The 26,893-nt window shown below is 38.1% G+C and overlaps 1 protein-coding gene across 3 annotated transcripts in view; it reads left to right on the forward strand.

Moving 5' to 3' along the window:
* Nucleotides 1–449: 449 nt before the first annotated feature.
* The window catches only part of SH3GLB1 (SH3 domain containing GRB2 like, endophilin B1), a 49,432-nt gene continuing 22,988 nt past the window's right edge, over nucleotides 450–26,893 (forward strand). For 2 of the 3 annotated variants that reach the window (XM_012464793.2, XM_012464794.2), the window contains exons 1-5: nucleotides 450–813; nucleotides 11,846–11,987; nucleotides 21,589–21,717; nucleotides 24,333–24,466; nucleotides 25,998–26,090. In XM_012464793.2, the coding sequence (XP_012320216.1) occupies nucleotides 742–813; nucleotides 11,846–11,987; nucleotides 21,589–21,717; nucleotides 24,333–24,466; nucleotides 25,998–26,090 (570 nt within the window). In that variant the 5' untranslated portion in view covers nucleotides 450–741. The remainder of the gene's footprint in view (nucleotides 814–11,845; nucleotides 11,988–21,588; nucleotides 21,718–24,332; nucleotides 24,467–25,997; nucleotides 26,091–26,893) is intronic. The other variant, XM_012464792.2, reaches the window with a different exon arrangement.

The following is a 26,893-nucleotide window of genomic DNA, read 5'->3' on the forward strand; positions in this document are numbered from 1 at the left end:
CTGAATGAATGAGCAACCAGCTAGGTAGGGGACAGGAAATCCAATCCTATTCTGCAAACGTTCGCTGACCGGCAACCAGGCCTCAGGGACCAGTGTGTCGCGCAGTGCCGTACTGTGACCGGGGCCTGTGGGTTCTAATGTCACACATATTGTAATTCCATGCTGCAACTTCTATATTTACTCTTAAAAAGGGAAATGTGGGTCCTGTTTGCTCTGGGTTCTCAGAGGTTAAGTACAACCTTACAGCGGCGCCGAGACCCTGCAGCTTGCCCTGGCCGCTTCCTCCACAGAAGGCGGGCGGAGCTCCCGGCGCGCCCCGGGGCTGAACCGCCGCAATCCTCAAGGGGTCGCTGTTCCCGCGATAATCTCGAGAAAGTCTCCGCCCCGCGGCCTGCTCTCGATTTCCCCGTAGGGACCCGGCTCCACACAGTGGGGTCGCCCGCCCATCTCGGGGTCGCCCGTCCATCTCCGGCTCCCCTCCGGGGCCCGAAGCAGACGTTAGCAGCCGCACTCCTGGTCGACAGACCCAGCCTTGAGGCCGCCGCCGCGGGCGCTAGTTCTTCCTTGCCCCGCCTCCTCCTCCCCCTTCACGGAAACGACAGCTGCGGCGGCGGCGGGGCTAGCGCCGCCTCCCTCCACCTACCACGTCTGCCCTCGCCGCTCTAGCCCTGAGCCCCAGCCCGGCCGCGGCGCCTCCGCCTCGCGGCTAGGTCAGCCGGCTCCGCCCGGCTGCCGCCCAGGATGAACATCATGGACTTCAACGTGAAGAAGCTAGCGGCCGACGCGGGCACCTTCCTCAGTCGCGCCGTGCAGGTACCCTGGTGCTAGGGGGAGAAGGGGCGGCGGCGCCCGGGGAGGTTGAGGGAGGGGACCCCAGCCCGACGCGGCGCCCCTGGGCCTCGCCGACCACTCAGCGGGCCTGCTGCGGCCAGAGGCCCGGGAGATGGGCGCGGCCTGGTGGCCCCCGGGCCTGGCGGCCGTTTTCTGCCCGGCTCCTGACCAACCGCCGCTCCCCGGGAAGCGACGCGGGGTGAGGACTCAGCTGGGAAGCTTCCTCCGATCCCTGGAGGACACTGAGGCTGCACTGTCCGCCTTTCTGATCTCACGACGCCAGTGCTCATGTGGCCTCCATCCCGGGGCTGTCGGAGGCTTCTGAGTCGGTTTGGGTAACTGAGACACAGGCCATTCTTCACTACCCCCACCCTTTCCTTTCGTCTCACCCTCCCCTCCCAGTCCAAGAAGGGAGTTTCCTTTTCCTGCCCCTTAACCCAGAGAGCTGCCAACACAGTTCCCTCCAGCCCTTTTTCTCCCTGAAAGGACTGTCCTAGGCTTGGCAGCCCGCGGGGGAAACGGGGATCGCCAGTTGGCGTTCAGACTTTGTCAAGGCCACAGGAAAGCTAGGGTTGGGGGATTCTCAATCTTCCAAATGGGAAGCACCAGCTGTAGATCAAGGAGAGATGCGGGGAGATTCATGTTGTTAGGACTGTAGTCACAGTAGTATGTTTCACATATGCTTTAAGGGGAAGAGTTGACCACCTCTCAATATTCTGCAATCAAGGAAGTGTCGGTACTAAGGAACTTGGGCCGTTTCCAGCAGTCGTCACCCACATTATGCCAACTCAGGAAATCTGTGAACAGATGTAAATTTCACAACATGACTTATAAACAATCTGGTGTTTAAGTTAATGGCATAGTCACGGTAGCAACAACATTCTCTTTTGTAAAAAGAAAACAAAAATAATTTTCCGATATGCATACCAAATTGGCGCTGAAATGTAAATCTGTTCTGTTGCTTTACTGCTTTCCTTGTCTTTGCCCCAATTTTGTTGGCACAGTTGATCCTACATTGTACTATCCCTGGCAAAAACTGGTAGAGCTAGAGCAAGGTAATAGCTGCTTATATTATGAAAAACCTGTCAAGCACTTTGCAATGCATTTGACATATTATCTCCAGTCTTTTCCATAACTTTTCCAGGTAGATGTTATTAACCCCTTTTATGCATATGAGGAAGCAGCCTTACAGAGGTTAAGAAACTTGCACAGCTAGTAAATAACCAGGTGCTGTCTGACCTTGTACTCCAAGCTGCTTTTCTTCCTGGATAAGCATTCCAGTTTTAAGATAGCTAGAATAATAGAATGTTATGGCCTAGAGAGACCTTAAAAATCATCTGGTACAATCCGATCATTTCCATATCAACAGCAAGTTAACACTTTAGAGATGGGAAATTCCTTCTAGCTTTTGATTTCTGAGTTCTAAAATCTGCATGGTGAGTAATAAGCTAGCTGCCTTAACCCTTTTCTTCCCTTCTTTCCCTAAAATATGATATGTTGTAAAGACATTGAACCTTTATAGTTAAAATGGTGTTTTGATTTAAATCCACCGGCTTCTAATAGTGAAAGACAAGGTACAAGAAGAATGAGCGACTGAGGGTCTGAAATGAATTTTGATGTGTGAGACATTTCTATGCTTTTCACGTTGACTGCAGTAGAGGACTAGAGCCTTGGATATTTTTGTTCTAGTGCTCATTACCTATATAATTGTAGATGCTTAATGAAGATTTGACACTATATAATGCCACTCTTTTAAATACAATTAGATATGTTTCAGACATAGAACTCACACTCCTTAAAGCGGACACATTTACTAGAATTTAGTCTGATTTAAATTGTGGATAGACTCGATTTAAAAAATTAAATCTAGCAAAGTTCTCAAAAGGTGTACTTCCCAAAGAATTTTAATTCTTTGTTTCAAATTCTTTAGAAAAAAGTTTTAAAATTTATGCTAATCTGTTAGCTATCAAATAATTTTCTTTCCAGTATTAAATATGTAAGTGCCTACTGCATGTCTGCTTATGACTACTGTGGACACTGGTGATACAGCGATGAATAAAATGAACAAAGTGTCTGCTTCCTGGAGCTTACATTGTAGCAGAAGTTAAGCTTGTAAATATATCAGGTGATGATAAAAAATAAAAAAATAAAAACATGGCCAGAAGCATAGAATAAAGACAGGGATGGTGGTTGTTATCATATTGTATAGATAGGATGGTCAGGGCAAGTCTTTCTAATAGAATGAAATTCAAGAGAGAGACCTCAAGGAAGTGACAGACCCAGGTTTTGTTTTTTTTTTTTTTTTGGAATAAAAGAATTTCAGGCAGCAGGAAGAAGTACAAAGACTGAAGTTGCAGGGGTATTAGGGAGACCAATGAGAGAGCTGTGGCCATAGTACAGGTAAAAAGCGATTGTGACTTAGATTACAGTGGTAGCAGGGAAGGTTCAAAGTTATCCAGTATTGGCTGTCGGACTGGCTCTGAGGTATGAGAGAAACAGGAGTCAAGGATGACTCCAAGGTTTTGGCTTGAGCCATTTACTGAGGGAAAAATTGAGGAGAAACAGGCTCCTTTAATGTGTCTTTTTATAATGTGTGTAATTGTTAGAGATACATACTGAAATGTTTATGGATAAACTTATACCATATCTGAAATTTGGTGTGTGTGTGTGTGTGTGTGTATGTGTATGTGTATGTGTATGTGTATGTGTATGTGTATGTGTATGTGTATGTGTATGTGTATGTGTATGTGTTTGAGATGGAGTTTTGCTCTTGTTGCCCAGGCTGGAGTGCAATGACTCGATCTCGGCTCACTGCAACCTCTGCCTCCCGGGTTCAGGTGAATCTCCTACCTCTGCCTCCCAAGTAGCTGGAATTACAGGCATGTGCCACCACACCTGGCTAATTTTGTATTTTTTTTTTTTTTTTGAGACGGAGTTTCGCTCTTGTTACCCAGGCTGTAGTGCAATGGCGTGATCTCGGCTCACCGCAACCTCCGTCTCCTGGGTTCAAGCAATTCTCCTGCCTCCGCCTCCCGAGTAGCTGGGACTACAGGCGTGCACCACCATGCCCAGCTAATTTTTGTATTTGTAGTAGAGATGGGGTTTCACCATGTTGGTCAGTCTGGTCTTGAACTCCTGACCTCAGGTTATCTACCTGCCTTGCCCTCCCAAAGTGCTGGGATTACAGGTGTAAGTCACCATGCCCCGTTGAGATTTGCTTTTAAATATTTCAGAAGAAAACAAAAGAGGTCACTGAAAAAATATTAGCAGAATGTTGATAGTTGAGGAAGACTGGTTATGGGTTCAGGAGGTTTCATTATACTATTATACTTTTGTATATGTTTGACATTTTCCACAATACTTTTTAAAAAGATAAAATTTGTAAGACAAAAAAAGGATGCTTTTAAAATAGAACATGTGAAATTTGGAATGCAGTGTGGTAATTTTCAACAAAACACTGCTTTCTCATCTCAGTATTTATTTCGTTACTGAGTTCCTACATTTAATTGCGTTGACATCAGTGTAATGCCAAGGTACCAAGTTTCAAGCTAAAAATAGCTTAAGAGCTATGCCATTATCTCTTTATAAGCAATAAGAACAGTAGAGAGATAATTAAACGTTCACATTTATAAATAATAATTTTCATTCAAATCAAATTGTACTTTAAGGAATATACCATTCTTTGGTTGGCCAATTGTCACACATTGTTTTCCATTTTACTTAAAAATTTCTAAGTTAAAAATTAAACATGTTTCTTGTTTTAAAAAAGGTCAAACTAGTAAAGCACATAGATGAGTCCCATCACCACTCCACTTCCCTCCTTTTAAAATTTGTTTAGAAGCCTTGGTACTTTCAAAAGAATGTTAAAGTAGAATGTATAAATGAGTAGGAATATTTATTCTTAACTAGTCCATTTGGGTGCTTGTTTTTAAGTTCCTCAAGATGGTAAAATACAAAAGTATCAGGTAATTTACCCATGCTTAATTGTTATTTAACTAGCGTTTTAAAAGCCATTTATTCTTAGAATCCATCTTTTCAATCCAAACTTCTTAGTTGAGTATTACATACTCCCTTACAATCTGGTCCTTTCTCTCACTTGTATAAACACTGTTTTTCAAATTATTTTCTAATTTCCAAAATATCTTGTACTTATTTTAGGCTTTTGTTCATATAGTTAAACTCCTCGAGTGTCCTGTCTGCCTGTTCTTTCCTTTCCTTAAGATACAATTTTATTTATCTACAATGGAGAGAGTAAAAATAAAGAAAATTTTTTGAAGATATAACTTCAAGTCCATCTCAGCTGAGAAGGCTTAGACCACAAAAGCTTGCTGTGAAATCCTGAATCATTTTCAACTCTGAGTGATTATATGGCACTTTTCTTCTAATGAACTATTATGTTAGATCTCTTGGAACTCTAAAATTGTTACTTTGACTTTCACATCTTTAATAAGTATATGTGCTAAGGCATCAAATCTGTTTCTTACTCCCCTCTCACAACATCTAACATGGTTCATCTTAACTTTTATGTCATTTTAACCAGGCAAATTACTATCCATTATGCAGTTTAATCTTTGAAAGGCAACAATAAGCATGTTAAATAACGGTATCTTTATCAGTATTTTCTAACATTATATTTGCTGCCCTTGAAGTTAACTAATACCAGTATAAATAACAAACTGTTGAACCTGTATATAAATTGAGCACCTCCTAGGTGCTTGGCATTGAAAGATACAAAGCTGAATGAGTCCCTGTTTCTGCCCTCAAAGACTTCATAATAATAGTCTCAAATTTGTCACTAAATATTCTTTGTAGTAAATAGCCATTTTGTGAATGTCTTAATTTGATAAATCTTTCAAGTGGATAAAGGAATAAGAGATGTGTTTTTAATTCAGAATTCTTACTGAAGCAAATCTTTGTTCACCATCATTAAAATAAGAGCACATACTTTCTGAAAAGAATTTTTCAAATCAAGTTATTTAGGGAGGGAGTTCATTTTAATTTTCTAACATTTCCTGTAAACTGATTATTGAAGTTATACTATGAATTTCATGAACACCAGCTATTTTCTAAGGAAAATAGTTTTTAAAGTGTAGTTTTGAGCTTGGCCCTGATCTCCCATTTATTTCGGCAAGTGTCATGGTGTGTCTAAGCTTAGGATGTAAAGATGAATATGATGTTGCCATTAACTAGCTCCTGTCAGACCCTCCCTGGAGTTCCAGCTTGGCCAAACAACTCTCTCAGGCACTTCTGAAATCCTGTTTCTTTTACAGAATTCAAACTGTGACAACTTTACCATGTTTCTTAAATTCTAATAAGTAAAACATGTCACATTGGAAAGTCATACATTTTCTTGTTATATAAAAGTTCTGCATGTTTAGTGTTACTTAAAACTGTTTTCACAGCCTTTGGTGCTATTGACATTACTTTAGTAAAGTAGATAGAAGATAGTTTGTTAACCTGATGTTAAAATTTTCACTTATGTACTACATGAGTAAGGTAATTAGAAAATCTATGAAACTTTTCGATTTGTCATATTTCTTGAAAGTATTTTTTAAGGTAATTGCAGAGCTACAGATGATCCTATACTCTTAACCACACCCAATTGATGTGCTTCTAGTTGCTTCGCTACTATATTTTAAATGATCAAACACCTAAGTCAATTACTTTAATATTCTTTGGAGACCAACTTAATGGTAGAACTTCAACACAGTTAATGTATTTGAAGCAAAACTCCAGCTTAGTGAGGTAACAGTAATAGCAGCTGAAATTCCTAAATGGGCCAAAGAGGAAAGTAATGCAGCATGCACTAAACCAAGTGATACATTTTTAAATAATTATGAATGAGTTTAGAACAGTGATTCTCAGTCTTGGCTGCACTTAAAATACTTGGAAATCTTTATAAATGCCAATTCATAAGCTGCACCCCAGTCCAATTAAATTAGAATCTTAGGGATTAGATCAGACATCAGTGTTTTCTAAAGCTCCCCAAGTAATTCTAAAGAGCAGCCAAAATTGAGAACCAATGGAGAAAGATCCACTTTTTGGTTTACTAATACATTATTCAGAGCCTGTGTTATATATTTTCCAAGAAACTTAGATTACTTTTAGAGTATTACTCTTAACCCAAAGAACTGGTGATTAGAGTTTTCATTAAATAGATGTCTTTGATCACACACCCATTTTACTTGTCTTTTTTTCCCTAAAAGCAGAGTTTGGAATCCAGGCTCCTTATTTAATAATGTAAGTTATGTGCCTATCCTGTAGTAAAGGAAAGATTACAGTGCCTGGTATAATGTAGCTGACTTAAAGACAATTCTTTCTGTAAAGTAATATTTAGAGAAAATATATAAAGGAGAGGGGATTAAACTTTCTGTCTTATGCCACTTTGCCATATTACAAATGAAATATTAAAAAATTATATATCAAATTATATTTTAGAGAACATTGGGTTTATTAAGAAGATGACTTATTTACAGTCTGCCTTTTATTCTAGGTTATTTACACAAAAGTTATTAATTATTAAACTATATTGATATGCTTACAGTCAACTAGTTTCTGATTAACACCTGTTATCAAGAGATTACAAAATTAGTAATGATTTTTGACTAGAAGATGTTGAAAACTAAAATTTTTATGGTTAATTTAAAATTTTTCGGTAACTAGGAAAGGGATCTTTTTTAAAAAGAAAGAGGTCTTTTGTCCTTCTGAAAAGGTGCCATTATTATAATTTTGTTTGTGTTAAGGCAGTATTTATCCTAGTAGATCATAAAATCCTTGAGGGCAAGAAGCACATCATATGCTGATCATCTTGCAGTCAGAAGAAAATATATATAAGCCATAAATATTTTGATTAGTAATTTAAATCTTAATTTAGTTGAGATAGCTCATAATTTCTGTAGTAGATGCATTATTTACAGTGCTTTAGAGAAAATATATTAAATACTATATTATTTTGTTATCTTAATACACTGTACCTTCTGATTAATTATGGAAAAACCTTTTTGCTTCCACAATGATAAAATTGTGAGAAATATTATGTCTTTTACAATTATACATTTAAGTAATAAGATTTTAATTTATAATTTTAATTTTAAAATATGATAGCATTAGCAGAGTCCTTATTGTGTGTCCTCCCCCCTTTTATTCATTCATGACAGGATTTAGTTTACCCTTAATTTGGTGAATAATTATTGAATATCTTATAGGAAGCAGAAGTGAACAGGAGGAGAAAGCTGTCCAGAGTGCTGTAAACAGACATAGGGGAAAGGAAGCACAGACTATGATTGAATAATAGTAATAGAAATCAAAAATATTATTTTTTGAAATCAGGAAGTATTTACTGGAAGGGTAGTATAGCATAGTAAAACTATGATTCAGATGTGAGATTGAATCCCAACACTGACACCTTGGACAAAGTGTTTAATCACTCTGAGCCTCAATTTATTAATCACTAAAATTATGATTCCTACCTATATTTTAAGATTCTTTCGAGTATTTGATGTAGAATGCACAGCTTAGTTAATGGAATTTTTGAACATACACTAAGCCTTGACACAGAAGTATAAGAAAGATGTAAATGGTCTTGTTGAAAAAATAAAACATTAAAAAAATTAGAAAATAAAACAAAACTATATATAATGTACTGAAATGTGAAACATAGAACATTGTTCATGTGACCCTTCCTACAGTACTGCTATTTGCCAAACAGGTTTTCTGTAATCAGACTGTCTCACTCATGTGTAAGGGTTCCATATATATTCTGAACTAGAATAGTAAAACAAAACAAAACAAAACAAAAAAACTACTAATTGTGTGTGTTTATATCAGTTAACATATATTCTTCCTTTCTCAGATTCATACAAATAAATTACTTGGCGCAAATACCCATCTTTGCTCTGTTATACTTTCATACTCTTTTCACTAAAAGAATGTATATTTAATGATATACCTGGGAAGCAGTTTCATGAGAGTCACAAAGAAAATATTAAATAATTAAGCAAACAGGCCTTTTTACCTGAAGATTGAAATGCTTTATTTTCCAAATAATTACCTTTCTAATTGCTGATTTTCCTGAAATACCATCAGGAGAAAACTTGCCCTGAACCCCAATTTGTATCGGATAAACTCAGTGACTAATTTATTTTATATTTATTTATTTTATTATTAATTTATTAATCTGACATAGGGTCTGGCTCTGTCACCCAGGATGAAGTGCAGTGGAGTGCAGCTGGACTACAGGTGTGCACCACCATACCTGGCTAATTTTTTGTATTTTTTTTTGTAGAGGCGTGGTTTTGCCATGTTGCCTAGGCTGGTCTGGAACTCCTGAGCTCAAGTGATCTGCCTACCTTAGCCTCCCAAAGTGCTGGAATTACAGGCGGGAGCCCCTGCTCCTGGCCATAAATACTGATTTTAAATTATTGATCTGTTAATTTTTCTATTAATCTGTTCTTGGTTATTAACTATAAAGGATTTCTAAAGAGAAATTAATGTTTAATATGTGTGAAGGTGGTACCAATGAGCTTATAGAAATTGTGCAACTGGAAGATAAATCATCAGGACTATACTCTTTGCTTAAATCCTAACATAGTTCATACCATTCAATCACAGATCGTTTGTTACCTACTCAGAGATGCTGTTTCTCTAACTACCCCCATCTCACACTCCTCAAACTCCTGCTCCCCTGTCTAGGCCCAAGTTGCCCATCCCTCCCCCACTGAAGCCTTCCCTGTTTCTTCTGTTCTCCCTCTCCCTGAAGAATGAATTCTTTCTCTGTATTTGGATTTTTGTCACTCAGAAACAATAAAACCAACCATGTTGGTCCTTTGTTTACTATCTTTGTATCTTTATATCCTTATGATCAAATTATTTATCTATTGTCTGTCTTTGCCATTAAAATATAAGCTTCCTAAGAACAGAAACCGTGTCTATTTCGTTGGCTGCTGAAACCCATGTATTTAGAAGAGTGCCCAACACATTTGTAGGTGCTTAATAAGTATTTGTTGAAGGAATAAATGAAATGTACAAACAAATAGATATACTTGCTTATTAAAGGGAAATCTCTGCATGCGGTTTCAATTTTTAAGGTGCTAAGTGAAGAATTTTTTTTAGATCATTCTTTATAAATGATGTTCACCTGAGTGAAAGGTAGTTCCTTTCTTCCATTCCTATTGGTTGCTTTATCTGGGAGTTATTTTAACTAGCCATTGGTGGTAGACCTTCAACATATAAAAGTCTAGTAGGAGGTCTGTTGCTTAGAATCTTCAGGGATCTGTAAAGAATACCAGGTTCTCTTTTAAGAATTAGGTTGCATAGTTTATCCAGCTGGCCTTGGAATCAGGGTTTGCTTTTGCTCAGTGCCCAATCCTGCAACTACACTGCAAGTTTATGGGCTCAGGCAATAGCTTTGGAACTGCTATTTTCAGTTCCACCCATTGGGTCAGGGGCTGGGGCTTTAGACCACTCTCAAAAAGACCCAAGATTTTACAAAAGCTATTTAAACTGTTATTTCTAGCCCTCAAACAGGACCCTCAATGGAGATTGTAACCAGAAGTCTAAGAATAAAATATTAGAGGCCCCTTCAGCTTAAGGTGTTGATAATAACCTGAAAGTATTAAACCAAGAAGGATGCTGAAAGAAACCCTAAAACTCAGAAAATAGAGCAGCAAGAGATTTTTAAGAAATGAAAGGAGAAAAAGGCAAGGCGAACACTGTTTTGTCAGCTAGAAGTGAGTCATTACTGAACATAGAATTAGTGCTGATGATATATCTGTGTTAAGATGGGAGAAAGCCACATATTCTAGAGGAAAATGATGCATGATAAACAGCTTGAGTCATCACCTCTAATGCTTAATTAAAAGTACCCAGAAGGCTCTAGATCTACACAGAATCTTTTTACCTTTTTATTATTATATAGGCAATGCTATATTTCCTCAAATACCGGTATATCCAGTAATAAAAACAGATTTGTTGAGTATGTTTAACCACTTGTATGACCTTTAAAATTTAGACACCTTCATAGTATGAATAGGATATGTTCCAAAAGTTAGTCTATAAATAAATTGCTGGAACATATCCTCAAAAAACAACTTAAATGACAGGTGTTTTTTTTTTTTTTTTTTTTTGAGACGGAGTTTCGCTCTTGTTACCCAGGCTGGAGTGCAATGGCGCGATCTCGGCTCACTGCAACCTCCGCCTCCTGGGTTCAGGCAATTCTCCTGCCTCAGCCTCCTGAGTAGCTGGGATTACAGTCACGCGCCACTGTGCCCAGCTAATTTTTTGTATTTTTAGTAGAGACAGGGTTTCACCATGTTGATCAGGATGGTCTCGATCTCTTGACCTCGTGAACCACCCGCCTTGGCCTCCCAAAGTGCTGGGATTATAGGCATGAGCCACCGCGCCCGGCCAAATGACAGGTTTTATGGTATGTTCTGGGAAACTATTTATCTAACTAGGTGTGATTAAAGTGCCAATAATAAATAAACCACAATAAACATAAACAGCTCTTTTAAAACTTAATAATTACAAGGCACCGAACAAAGTGACTTACATACACAAGTCTCTCTTTTATAAGAAAGGGTACCAAAGAAGAAATATTCAATACCTTGTTCAGGTCACACAACAAGCAGTGAAGTCAAGATTTGAATTCAGATCCAACTGACTCAGAGCTCTTACTCCTTATCATTAACCTAGTCTACCTAGGGTAGGTAGTTGAAATAGTTGCATGCTTTATATACCAAGTATTCTTAAATTTTCTATAGAATTCACACCATACATTTTAGCAGAACTAAGGATATGTGATGACTCTAAGGTAAGGTCATCCACAAAAGAGATATGGATAAATTACCATAGGGGCAAAAAAGCATTCATAAACAATGACTTACAAAGCTGGAACATGGTTATTTGTATGTATAGGATTGTTTAGCTTTTAATTTGTTTTTTTTTTTACTTAATGATATGATTCCCTAAAATTAATTTGCAGTATATTTAATTTTTGTTTTACAATCAATAACAGTTCACAGAAGAAAAGCTTGGCCAGGCTGAGAAGACAGAATTGGATGCTCACTTAGAGAACCTCCTTAGCAAAGCTGAATGTACCAAAATATGGACAGAAAAAATAATGAAACAAACTGAAGTGTTATTGCAGCCAAATCCAAGTAAGAAATTCTACCTCTTATCTACCTTAAGTATTATTAGTGGGTTTTTAAATGTTAAGAAAAAGTTTTAATGGCTATCTGAAAACATAGGATTTTTTTTTTATTGTAGCTTCAGGGTCTGTGGGATTTTTTGTGTGTGTTTTTGTGAAGTGATAAACACTTATGTACTCCTACATATTTAAAAATGACATTTTTCAGTCTTCTATAGAATTCTCATAAAAATCTCAATTTTAGGCTGGGCACAGTGCCTCACGCTTGTAATCTCAGCACTTTGGGAGGCCAAGGCGGGCAGATCACAAGGTCAAGAGATCAAGACCATCCTGGCCAACATAGTGAAACCCCATCTCTACTAAAATACAAAAATTAGCTGGGTGTGGTGGCACACGCCTGTAGTCCCAGCTACTTGGGAGGCTGAGGCAGGAGAATTGCTTGAACCTGGGAGGCAGAGCTTGCAGTGAGCCGAGATCGCACCACTGCACTCCGGCCTGGCGCCTGGCGACAGAGCAGGAGTCTGTCTCAAAAAAAAAAATCTCAATTTTAGGCAGTGACTTTGAATTTTAAGAGTTATGAGGAGCTATGTATATAAATATGTTTTTCTTTTTCATCTAGGGAAGAATTGTTCCTAGATAATTAAGACAAAGTTACATAGATGCTTAAATAGGTACCTTTTTTATGTTTAAGTTTTACATTTTCACATAAACTATTTCATTTGATCTTCAGACAACTACAAGATTTTCAGATTAGTCAACTCAATAACCTTGCAGTTAAGGTGCACAATAATTGTTTAGTGAACGAAACTCATGAGTTAGCATCTTGTCCAATGTAGCATAGCCAATTAGAAGTGGAAATTGGACTAGAACCAGGTGTATCAACATCCAGTCTTTTCAGTGTGAGCTTTGCATATCAAAACTGAAGAACAAAGGTACAATGTATGCTTTCCTGTTTGCCCCAGTGTTGCTTGGGACCATGTTGTGATATGCCGTAGACTTACTTTTAGATACTAACTTAAACTCCAAGCACTATACAAATATTAGTAATTCTCTATAATTTTAGTTAAATGGTAGTGACTTTTTAAATAAGGCCTTTGATTGAAAAACGTAACTGTTGGGTTCTATGCTCAGTACCTGGGTGACAGGTCCATGTGTACCCCAAACTTCAGCATCATTCAATACACCCAGGTAACAAACCTACATGTGTACCCCTTGAATCTAAAATAAAAGTTGAAAATAAATAAAATAAGCTTTTTACACTTTGAGTGAGTCCCAAAGTCTTTGGACACCATGTAATATTTTTTATTCATTTAAAGCCATTTAAATTATATACTCTGGCACTTTTTAAAAGTAATAGACATGGAGATCCAAGATGGCCGCTTAGGAGGAACTCGGGAATGCAGCTCCGAGAGAAAGCACAGAGGGTGAGTGGACACCGTATTTCCAGACTGATTTTTACTGCCCACAGACCAGGAGATTCACACGCAGAGAAGCCACACGGGTCGCCAGCGCCGCTGGCGCCGCTGGCTTGAACGGCGCAGCCGCTGGGCCGGCACCCTGAGGCAACGGCTCACTGTATAAAGTGAGAGAGTCTGAGTCCCCTATAAGCCAGCAAGGGGAGCTGAAACGGGGAGCCAGGCCAGCGCCACGAATCTCAGAGCCGCGGCTTTAGCCAACGCAGCGGCTCCGGAGGCAGATCAGATGAGACGGTGTCCCCTCTTACCCAGCAAGAAGACCTGAAACACAACTGAAACCGGGACGGTCCAGCTCTGTGGAGGAGGGGCGTTCTCCATAGGCACCCTGCTGTTCTGTACCAAGGCAATCCGCCACTACAGAGACTCCGTCACTACAGGGGCGGGCCAACATAGCGGAAGCAGTTCTAACTACACCCAGAAGTTCACACGGAAGCTGGGTGGAGCCCACAGCAGCTTAGCGAAGCCTCTGCATCCTGAGTGTGACTAGGCTGCCACCTTGTGGGCAGGGAAAACAGCAACCGCACAGGGGAACATCATAAAACAGTAACTCCCTGGGACAGAACACCTCGGGGGAAGAGCAGGGGGTTTATGAGTTCTGCCACAGCAGACTTAAAATTACCAAAAGCAGAAAGACAACAACTACAAAGTCAGCAGGTGGAAAAATCCACAAAGATGGGAAGAAACCAGCGCAAAAAGGATGAAAACACCCAAAACCAGAACACTTCTCCTCCTACAAGGGATCACAACTCCCCACCAGCAAGGGAACAAGACTGGACGGAGAATGAGTGTGATGAAATGACAGAATCAGCTTTCAGAAAGTGGATAATAAGAAACTTCCGTGAGCTAAAAGAACATGTTCTAACCCAATGCAAAGAAACTAAGAACCTTGAAAAAAGACTTGATGAAATGCTAACAAGAATGGACAACTTAGAGAGGAATATGAGCGAATTGATGGAGCTGAAAAACACAACACGAGAACTTCGTGAAGCATGCACAAGTTTCAACAGCCGAATTGACCAAGCAGAAGAAAGGATATCAGAGGTCGAAGATCAACTCAATGAAATAAAACGAGAAGGCAAGATTAGAGAAAACAGGGTAAAAAGGAATGAACAAAGTCAACAAGAAATATGGGACTATGTGAAAAGACCTAATCTACGTTTGATAGGTGTACCTGAATGTGACGAAGAGAATGCACCCAAGCTGGAAAATACTCTTCAGGATATTATCCAAGAAAACTTCCCCAACCTAACAAGGCAGGCTGAGATTCAAGTCCAGGAAATACAGAGAACACCACAAAGATACTCCTCTAGAAGAGCAACCCCAAGACACATAATCATCAGATTCACCAGGGTTGAAATGAAGGAGAAAATACTAAGGGCAGCCAGAGAGAAAGGTCGGGTTACCCACAAAGGGAAGCCCATCAGACTCACTGCAGATCTCTCAGCAGAAACCCTACAGGCCAGAAGAGAGTGGGGGCCGATATTCAACATCCTTAAGGAAAAGAACTTTCAACCCAGAATTTCGTATCCAGCCAAACTAAGCTTCATAAGTGAAGGAAAAATAAAATCCTTTGTGAACAAGCAAGAACTCAGAGAGTTCATCACCACCAGACCAGCTCTACAAGAGCTCCTGAAGGAGGCACTACACATAGAAAAGAACAACCAGTACCAGCCACTCCAAAAACACACGAAAAGGTAAAGAGCATCAACACAATGAAGAATCTGCATCAACCAAAGGGCAAAACAGCCACCTAGCACCAAAATGACAGGATTGAATTCACACATAACAATATTAACCCTAAATGTAAACGGACTAAATGCCCCAATCAAAAGACACAGACTGGCAAATTGGATAAAAAGCCAAAACCCATCAGTGTGCTGTATCCAGGAAACCCATCTCGCATGCAAGGATACACAAAGGCTCAAAATAAAGGGATGGAGGAAGATTTACCAAGCAAATGGAGAGCAAAAAAAAGCAGGAGTTGCAATTCTCATCTCTGATAAAATAGACTTTAAAGCAACAAAGATCAAAAGAGACAAAGAAGGACATTACATAATGGTAAAAGGATCAATGCAGCAAGAAGAGCTAACGATCCTAAATATATATGCACCTAATACAGGAGCACCCAGATACATAAGGCAAGTTCTTAAAGACTTACAAAGAGACTTAGACTCCCACACAATAATAGTGGGAGACTTCAACACACCACTGTCAATATTAGACAGATCAACGAGACAGAAAATTAACAAGGATATCCAGGACTTGAACTCAGACCTGGAACAAGCAAACCTAATAGACATTTACAGAACTCTCCACCCCAAATCCACAGAATATACATTCTTCTCAGCACCACATCACACCTACTCTAAAATTGACCACATAATTGGAAGTAAATCACTCCTCAGCAAATGCAAAAGAACGGAAACCATAACAAACAGTCTCTCAGACCACAGTGCAATCAAGTTAGAACTCAGAATTCAGAAACCAACCCAGAACCGCACAGCCTCATGGAAAATGAACAACTTTCTCCTGAATGTTGACTGGATAAACAATGAAATGAAGGCAGAAATAAAGACGTTCTTCGAAACCAACGAGAATGAAGACACCACATACCAGAATCTCTGGGACACATTTAAAGCAGTCTCTAGAGGAAAATATATAGCAATAAGTGCCCACATGAGAAGAAAGGAGAGATCTAAAATTGACACCCTATCGTCAAAATTGAAAGAGCTAGAGGAGCAAGATCAAAAAAACTCAAAACCTAGCAGAAGACAAGAAATAACTAAGATCAAAGCAGAATTAAAGGAGATAGAGACACGAAAAACCCTTCAAAAAATCAATAAATCCAGGAGCTGGTTTTTTGAAAAGATCAACAAAATAGACAGACCACTAGCCAGACTAATAAAAAAGAAAAGAGAGAATAACCAAATAGATGCAATAAAAAATGACAAAGGGGATATCACCACAGATTCTACAGAAATTCAAACCATCATCAGAGATTATTACAAACAACTCTATGCACATAAATTAGAAAACCTGGAGGAAATGGATAAATTCCTGGACAGCTGCCTCCTGCCAAGCCTAAACCAGGAAGAAGTCGAAACCCTGAATAGACCAATAACAAGGTCTGAAGTCGAGGCAGCAATTAAGAGCCTACCACCCAAAAAAAGCCCAGGCCCAGATGGGTTCACAGCCGAATTCTACCAGACATACAAAGAGGAACTGATACCATTCCTACTGAAACTATTCCAAATAATCCAAAAAGAGGGAATCCTTCCCAAATCATTTTATGAGACCAACATCATCCTAATACCAAAACCTGGCAGAGACTCAACAAGAAAAGAAAACTACAGGCCAATATCCATGATGAACATAGATGCAAAAATCTTCAATAAAATAATGGCAAGCCGATTACAACAGCACATCAAAAAGCTTATCCACCATGATCAAGTAGGATTCATCCCGGGGATGCAAGGCTGGTTCAATATACGCAAGTCTATAAATGTAATTCACCACATAAACAGAACCAAAGACAAAAACCACATGATTATCTCAATTGATGCAGAGAAGGCCTTCGACAAAATTCAACAGCGCTTTATGCTAAAAACCCTCAATAAACTAGGTATCGATGGAACGTATCTCAAAATAATAAAAGCTATTTACGACAAACCGACAGCCAATATCATACTGAACGGGCAAAAACTGGAAGCATTCCCTTTGAAATCTGGCACTAGACAAGGATGCCCTCTCTCACCACTCCTATTCAATATAGTACTGGAAGTTCTAGCCAGAGCAATCAGGCAAGAAAAAGAAATAAAGGGTATTCAATTAGGAAAGGAGGAAGTCAAATTGTCTCTATTTGCAGACGACATGATTGTATATCTAGAAGACCCCCTCATCTCAGCCCAAAAGCTCCTGAAACTGATAAGCAACTTCAGCAAAGTCTCAGGATACAAAATCAATGTGCAAAAATCACAAGCGTTCCTATACACCAATAACAGACTTAAAGAGAGCCAAATCAAGAACGAACTGCCATTCACAATCGCTACAAAGAGAATAAAATACCTAGGAATACAACTAACAAGGAATGTAAAGGACCTCTTCAAGGAGAACTACAAATCACTGCTCAACGAAATAAGAGAGGACACAAACAGATGGAGAAACATTCCATGTTCATGGTTAGGAAGAATTAATATCGTGAAAATGGCCATACTGCCCAAAGTAATATACAGATTCAATGCTATCCCCATCAAGCTACCAATGACCTTCTTCACAGAACTGGAAAAAACCACCTTAAACTTCATATGGAACCAAAAGAGAGCCCGCATAGCCAAGTCAATTCTAAGCAAAAAGAACAAAGCAGGAGGCATCACACTACCAGACATCAAACTCTACTACAAGGCTACAGTAATCAAAACAGCATGGTACTGGTACCAAAACAGAGATATAGACCAATGGAACAGAACAGAGGCATCGGAGGCAACACAACATATCTACAACCACCTGATCTTTGACAAACCTGATAAAAACAAGCAATGGGGAAAGGATTCCCTGTTCAATAAGTGGTGTTGGGAAAACTGGCTAGCCATATGCAGAAAGCAGAAAATGGACCCCTTCCTGACACCTTACACTAAAATTGACTCCAGATGGATTAAAGACTTAAACGTAAGACCTAACACCATAAAAACACTAGAAGGAAACCTAGGCAAAACCATTCAGGACATAGGAGTAGGCAAGGACTTCATGACCAAAACACCAAAAGCATTGGCAACAAAAGCCAAAATAGACAAATGGGACCTAATCAAACTCCACAGCTTCTGCACAGCAAAAGAAACAGTCAATAGAGTGAATCGGCAACCAACAGAATGGGAAAAAATTTTTGCAGCCTACCCATCTGACAAAGGGCTGATATCCAGAATTTACAACGAGCTAAAAAAGATTTACAAGAAAAAAACAAACAAGCCCATTCAAAAGTGGGCGAAGGACATGAACAGATACTTTACAAAAGAAGACATACATGAGGCCAACAAGCATATGAAAAAATGCTCATCATCACTGGCCATTAGAGAAATGCAAATCAAAACTACATTGAGATACCATCTCACACCAGTTAGAATGGCAATCATTAAAAAATCTGGAGACAACAGATGCTGGAGAGGATGTGGAGAAATAGGAACACTTTTACACTGTTGGTGGGAGTGTAAATTAGTTCAACCATTGTGGAAAACAGTGTGGCGATTCCTCAAGGACCTAGAAATAGAAATTCCATTTGACCCAGCAATCCCATTACTGGGCATATATCCAAAGGATTATAAATCGTTCTACTATAAGGACACATGCACACGAATGTTCATTGCAGCACAGTTTACAATAGCAAAGACCTGGAACCAACCCAAATGCCCATCGATGATAGACTGTACAGGAAAAATGTGGCACATATACACCATGGAATATTATGCAGCCATTAAAAACGAGGAGTTCGCGTCCTTTGTAGGGACATGGATGAACCTGGAAACCATCATTCTCAGCAAACTGACACAAGAACACAAAATCAAACACCACATGTTCTCACTCATAGGCGGGTGTTGAACAAGGAGAACACATGGACACAGGGAGGGGAGCACTATACATGGGGGTCTGTTGTGGGGGAGTGGGGGGGACAGCGGGGGGGGTGGGGAATTGGGGAGGGATAGCATGGGGAGAAATGCCAGATATGGGTGAAGGGGAGGAAGGCAGCAAATCACACTGCCACGTATGCACCTAAGCAACAACCTTGCATGTTTTTCACATGTACCCCAAAACCTAAAATGCAATTAAAAAAAAAAAAAAAAAAAAAAATCATTCCAACAAAAAAAAAAAAAAAAAAAAAAAGTAATAGACATTTTTCTTCTTGTTCTAAATGGCAAATAAGCTCATTCACAACTGGTAAGCAGGGAAATAAAATACAATTCCCTCCTGCCCCTGTTTTGTGTCAGGAAGTAGTAGTAAGAATCGTTTATGTTTTTTGTTTGTGCTCTGGTTTTGGTTTTTTGTTTTTGTTTTGATTTGAGACAGAGTCTCACTCTGTCACCCAGGCTGGAGTGCTGTGGCATGATCTTGGCTCACTGCAACTTCCACCTCCTGGGTTTAAGCGACTCTCCTGCCTCAGCCTCCCAGGAGTAGCTGGGATTACAGGTGTCTGCCACCACACCCAGCTAATTTTTGTATTTTTAGTAGAGACAGGGTTTCTCCATCTTGGCCAGGCTGGTCTTGAACTCCTGACCTCAGGTGATCCGCCCACCTTGGCCTCTCAAAGTGCTGGGATTACAGTCGTGAGCCACCATGCCCAGCCAGTGCTCTAGTTATCAAGTTACATAGATTTTGGGTAGCCAAACCCAACCCTCCTTTTCTTGTAATTCCTATGTTGTTTACAGTATATGATCTTCAGGAAAGGGTTTTTCAAAAATATGTTATGCAGAAATACATATTGCATTGTAGCAGAATTGCGTGCATATTTTAAGATTTTATTATAACCTATTGAAATTAAACATTAATATACCAAATATTTTATTAACTGAATGAAGTCAACGTAATATTCCATTTTAAACTTTTGACCAGCTAGGTAGAAAAGCAGTCAAAATTAAGAATCAGAGTAAAGAAACGAAGTTTTGGGGGTTTTTTAAATTTTTTTTTCTTGGGGGGGAGACAGAGTCTCAGTCTTTCACCCAGGCTGGAATGCAGTGGCAGCACAGTCTCTGCTCACTGCAAGATCTGCCTCCTGGATTCAAGTGATTGTCCTGTCTGGGATTACAGGCATGTGCTACCACACCTGGCTCTTGTTTGTATTTTTTTTTAGTAGAGATGGGGTTTCACCATGTCAGCCAGGCTGGTCTCAAACTCCTGACCTTAGGTGATCCTCCCACCTCGGCCTCCCAAAGTACTGGGATTACAGGCATGAACCACCATGCCCAGCCAAAAATGAAGTTCTGAAATTTAACTAGTGTATTCTAAGTGGTTATGTTTTAAAAAAAACTCTTTTTGGTTTTAACTGTTTAAAGGTATTTAATTTCTGCTTTAAAACTTCTGATTTTATACTAAAATCTACCACAAAAGCAAGTATTATTGCCATACTCTATTTTATGTATTATAACAACCCTTTTACCAACTCCTGAAATGTTTCTGTTACTGGTTCAACTCATTTTTGAAATTTTCAGTGCATTGTGTGAAACTTCCTCATGTGTAGGAATCTATGTGAGGTACTTATAGGGACCCTATTTGACTTAGCTTCAATTTATACTTAACCATTGCTTCTGTAAACTTAAGCCATTTTCTCATTTGTTCCTGAAATACCTCTATGTTGGACAACATTGTAAATGTTAATGTCTTTGGTCTTAAACTTTTTGCTAACCAAGTGTTTATTCAGCTTTTATTGTTTTTTTCCCCCTTTCCATTTGTTCTAATGTTCTATTATTGCATTTAACCTTTAGTATTTTAAACTTATTTTTAATGGTGAAATCTTTTGAGTGAATGCATGCTCAGAGATAATATATACATACTTGTATACTTTAAACATAAATTAAAGCTAAGGCATCATATTGCTAATCTGTCTGTAGACTATTCCATGCCTGGATTGTTCTATTGCTTAAGCACCTGTGTCTATATTTAGACTCTAGGCAAGAAAAAGAGAGAGCAAATGCTTATGCTAAAGCTGTCAGATGTAAGTCTTAGGTTCTTCTAGGTACTTTATATTCATATTTTCTTGGCCAGAAATCCTGATTTTTAAATTATGAATGTACATTCAGAATAAAAATTAGAGTTAAACTGCTAAAACAGGGCAAAGACACCTTCAATAAATATTAAGTGAATTAATCAGTCCTGTTCTAGAACTTAAAATCTTGTAGAATAATCAAATAATAAGTTTACTTTTATTTTAAAATGCTTTTGTGCCAAGATATTTTATCAAATTTCCAAAATATAATTTTTTAATTATATAATAGTCTAACAAAATTTAAAATATGTGTTTATTAAGATATGAGCTTGAATGAATGCTAATTTTATATTTAGCAGATAATAGATGGCTGCTGATAGAGGAACAAAACAATCTTTTAATTAGTTTGGCTTTTTAGAAATCGTTGGTAATTTTAACCTTTCTCCTAGATGCCAGGATAGAAGAATTTGTTTATGAGAAACTGGATAGAAAAGCTCCAAGTCGTATAAACAACCCAGAACTTTTGGGACAATATATGATTGATGCAGGGACTGAGTTTGGCCCAGGAACAGCTTATGGTAAGTGAAAAGCAAAAAGTTCTAATAAGGGATATCTTTATGTTTAGATTTATTAGAGCTGTTATTAACATATTAGTAGAATTGATTTTAACTTCAAATTTATTATGTTAAAAATTATTGATGAAGTGAAAAATATAGGTAAAATATGTACAGTTAAATTTAATATTTAATATATTTAAGCTTATATTTAGTTATTCAGATAATTTGCATCTTTTTTAGTTCTAAAAAGTCAAATGAATTCTTCACTTATACTCCCATTGACCTTATAATACCTATGTTGTAATAATTGTGATATTACAATTATTGTTTGTATATTTCTCTTCATTTTTTAAAAAAATCTTTCTGGGCTTATTTTATATTAAAAGTACTTGGCACATAGTGCTTGAACAAATCAGTGCTTTTGTTATAATTTTGCAATAATGTCAGTAACCAAAAAATATTAATGACTTATCTCTGGATGTTTGGATTACATTTCATTTCTGTTTTTCTCTTATGTATTTCAGACTTCCTATAGTCGTGGTTTAGTTACAACAGCTTTATTAGTTGCTGCACAGACTTTAAATTAAACATCTTTATTGTTACTCTGATCTAATTTTCTCATAACATGAGATCATTACAGATTTCAGTAGTTTTTCCTGTTGTTTATGTCTAATAATTGTCTTTATTAATACATCTGCAAGATACTGGTCTTTATTTGGGTATGAAATGGTAGGTATATGTTTCTACACATAGTTCTGATTTACTGAATAGTTTACAAATTTTAGGATTAAATGGATTTTAAATTTTAGTAGTTATCTTTATGTCGGAAGGAAATAACCTAAATACCAATGCCACTAATCCTTTGACAGGCTTTTTTAGATACACAGCTTTGAAACTTCTACATTTTATTGAAACTTCTACGTTATGTTCTTCAGAATCTAATTTTTAAGTCTGAAAATGCTTAACTTCAAAATAAAATTATTTCTGAATTTAACTGTTAATTTTTAGAAAAACATTATACATTAAACAGATGTTTTATTGCCTATTTGTGCCAGCTCAGTTAGATGATGCTGGGATCATAAAGGTATGTGAAAGAGACTCAGCAGCGCCTTCCTTCACCAGGCTGAAAAAGATTTTAGCAGAGCATGAACATGAGTAAGCCTTATAGATTTTCTTGCCATTTAAATTTGTTTGCACCTCTAGTAATTCCAGTGAATGTACCCTGGTTATTAGAATTGGGATTTGTGAACCTATTACCTTATTAGTAATTAATAACTAAAAATTGAGTATCTCAGGCATGGGCTTAGCATTATATAGTATATATTTTTACATATTACTGAAGTAAATTCTCATTATATTCTGCATTTAAGATAAATTATATTACCTTCATTTTAAAGACAGGGAAACAGGTTTGGAAAAGTTAAATAATTAATCCACAATCACATAACTAGAATAGTAATTCAAATGAAGATCTGTCTATATCCAGTGACAAAGCTCTTAACTACTATCCATATTACCTTCCTTACCAGTCAGATCCAAGCTTATTCTAACATGAAGGGATTAAGATCCACAAAGCTAAAGCTTATTAGAAGTAAAACTAGAAATGGAACCCTGATATTGGGATTTCTTTTCTTTCTGTTCTACTTTCTACTTCTACTTTCTTACTGTACTTGTCTTATTTAAGTATCAGCGTATATATATTGCAAAAGCATGGATTTGTTTTTAACTTATTGGTATGAACTATTACTTATAGATATTTGAGATGATAAGCGCAAGAATGTAGAAACAGGACAAATTGTGACTTGATCTCTTGTAAGCATTATATTTTTATAAGTATAACCATTGTCACCCCTCAGTATCCATGGGGGATTGGTTCCAGGCCACCCCCCCCGACCCTAAGGATACCAAAATCCATGAATACTCAAGTGCCTTGTATAAAATGGCACAGTGTTTGCATATACCTATGCACATCCTCCCTTATACTTTAAATCATCTGAATGTAAATGCTATATAAATGGTTGTTATGCTGTATATTTTAGGGAATAATGACAAGGGGGAAAAGGCTGTACATATTTGGTACAGAGGCAATCATCTTTTTTTTCTTTTCTTTTCTTTTTTAAAAAAAAATAGTAACAGGCCCTGCTGTGTTGCCCAGGCTGGCCTTAAACTCCTGGGCTCAAATGATCCTCCTGCCTCAGCTTCAGAGTAGCTGGGACTACAGTCACATGCCACCACTGTGCCTGGCTCCTCGACCATCTTTGTTTTTCTGAGTATTTTTGATCTGTGGTTGGTTGAGTCCATGGATGCAGAACCCATAGGGCCAACTGTACACTATTTGAGTTGTGACCATAAATATTTTGGGGTATATCTGCCCTCTTTAGTCCCATTGGTAGAATTGGTACAATTATCTATGATACAATAGGAAGTTCATTTTTGTCTCCTTCATTTAGAAATTTATACTCTTAAATTTACTTTTAAAATAAAACTACCTTAATTACAGTAATTCTATTGGATTTCACTTAAGCAAACAAGTAACAGTTAACTTTTAAACAGACCAAATTGCTGATTTATCTTTATATGATTTTATTTTCTGATATTACCAGACAATGATTTTAAAAAATTATTTTCCTTTGCAGGTAACGCCCTTATTAAATGTGGAGAAACCCAGAAAAGAATTGGAACGGCAGACAGAGAACTGATTCAAACGTCAGCCTTAAATTTTCTTACTCCTTTAAGAAACTTTATAGAAGGAGATTACAAAACAATTGCTGTGAGTTGAAAAATGTCTCCATTATTTAGTAAAATAATTTAGATAATATAGTTATTCTTTTTAATGAGTAATTTGGCCTCTTAATGACTGTGTAGATGTAGTGGATTACAAAATTAAATAATCTGGGTAGGTGCATGTTCACCAGAAAACAAAATTAAACCAAAATAAAGGACTCTGATATATTTATGCCATTTGTGTATTCTACAGTGTTACTGAGATGCTTTTATCCCTTTTCATTCATGAGCAACCCTAAAAATCTATAGAGAGGTTCCTGGAATGATTATGAAAATATGGTCTAAAATATCACCATGTAGTGATAGAGAATGAAAATTTTCTGAAGTTTTACAAAGCTGCTCTTTATTATAAATACTTCAAACTTTAATTTGCAGATTTCTTGTTACAATATATTATAGAAACTTTCAATATGTTCACAATGGATTTGTCTCTATATAAACAAGTATTTGGCTTGAGACAGAAGAACTACCAAGTTAAAGTATAAGTTAAAAGATATTAGCGGCTGGGCACAGTAGCTCACACCTGTAATCCTAGCACTTTGGGAGGCTGAGGTGGGCGGATCATTTCAGGTCAGGAGTTCGAAACTAGCCTGGCCAACATAGTGAAACCCCATCTCTACTAAAAATTAGCCGGGCATCGTGGCAGGTGCCTGTAATCCCAGATACTCCCGAGGCTGAGGCAGGAGAATCGCTTGAACCCAGGAGGCGGAGATTGCAGTGAGCTGAGATCGTGCCAGTGCACTCCAGCCTGGGTGACAGAGACTCCATCTCAAAAAAATAAAATAAAAATAAAAAAAGATAATAGCTTGTCAGTGGGGTGAAATTAAGCAAACTTAATTATAATAAACTTACGTATTATACAGAAGCTTGAAATTCCCTGAAGAATTCTAAGATACTATACTAATGTTTATTCATTATTCTGCAAATTTGAAATTCTGTTTTGGACTGGTTAGGTTGTATTTGGTGCTATGACACATTAAGAGTAGCCTGCTCAGGCATCAAGGAACCTTGCCCCAGGCCCATACTTCCTTCTTTATAGGCACTTTCTGGATAATCTGAAACAATTTGAAACAGTTTTTCAGTCTGGCTACTAATGACTTTGGGGCTGCATAATTCATTGCAGAGACAGACTGTCTTGTGGAATGTTTGACTGCATTTCTGGCTTCTGGCTAGCGGACACCAATAACATCCCTCCCCCAGTTGTGACAACCAAAATGGTATTGCCAAATGTTCCCGAGGCGGGGGTAGGATCACAAAATATTAAAACTGATATTCCTTTGTTTCCATCATCACCTGCCATCTTTCCCAGACATTTATAATGTTTCAGTTATTTTAGAATTTAAAACAGTAACAAGGGGGTGAGGGGACAGATACCTGAATGGTCACTTTATAGCCAATTTGGTAGTCATAGATCTTTAGCAAATGATACATATGTTTACTAGGGAATAATACTTTAAATGTGTATGCTTTTACAGGATTTTAGCATCTTAGCCTTTTTTTTTTTTCTATATTTATAGAAAGAAAGGAAACTACTGCAAAATAAGAGACTGGATTTGGATGCTGCAAAAACCAGACTAAAAAAGGCAAAAGCTGCAGAAACTAGAAATTCAGTAAGTAAATAGAAAAATATTTTTTATTAATAACTTTAAGATTTGTAAAATACTGGCCAGGCACAGTGTCTCATGCCTGTAATCTCAGCACTTTAGGAGGCCAAGGTGGGTGGATCACAAGGTCAGGAGATTGAGACCATCCTGGTTAACACGGTGAAACCTCGTCTCTACTGAAAATAGAAAAAATTAACTGGGCGTGATGGCACGTGCCTGTAGTCCCAGCTACTCGAGGGCTGAGGCAGGAGAATCATTTGAACCTGGCAGGCAGAGGTTGCAGTGAGCCGAGATCCTGCCACTGCATTCCAACCTGGCCAGCAGAGCAAGACTCCTTCTCAAAAAAAAAAAAAAGATTTGTAATATACCATGAAAGATACAGACTATCATTAAGACGAGAACATAACTTTAGGAGCTTGTTTTTGTGCTTCCTAAGCAAATTCATCAGAACTTAGTACATCGAAATCAGTGTAAAGTAGTCATATCAAAAGATGATATTCATGGCCAGGCACAGTGGCTCATGCTGTTACCCAACACTTTGGGAGGCTGAGGCAGGCAGATGGCTTGAGCCCAGGAGTTTGAGACCAGCCTGGGCAACATGGCGAAGCGCCATCTCTACAAAAAGTACGAAAATGGTGGCACGCACCTGTAGTCCCGGCTGACGGGAGGATCTTGAGCATGGGAAGTGGAGGTTGCAGTGGGCTGAGTTTGTACCACTGCACTCCAGCCTCGGTGACAGAGCAAGACCCTGTCTTTAAAAAAAAAAAACAAAAAAACAAGTGATATTTTGCTATACAGCTGCTGCTGAA

This window comes from Aotus nancymaae, unplaced genomic scaffold, assembly GCF_030222135.1.
Source record: "Aotus nancymaae isolate 86718 unplaced genomic scaffold, 86718_ANA_hifiasm-v0.15.2.pri h1tg000007l, whole genome shotgun sequence".
NCBI classification, from domain to species: domain Eukaryota; kingdom Metazoa; phylum Chordata; class Mammalia; order Primates; family Aotidae; genus Aotus; species Aotus nancymaae.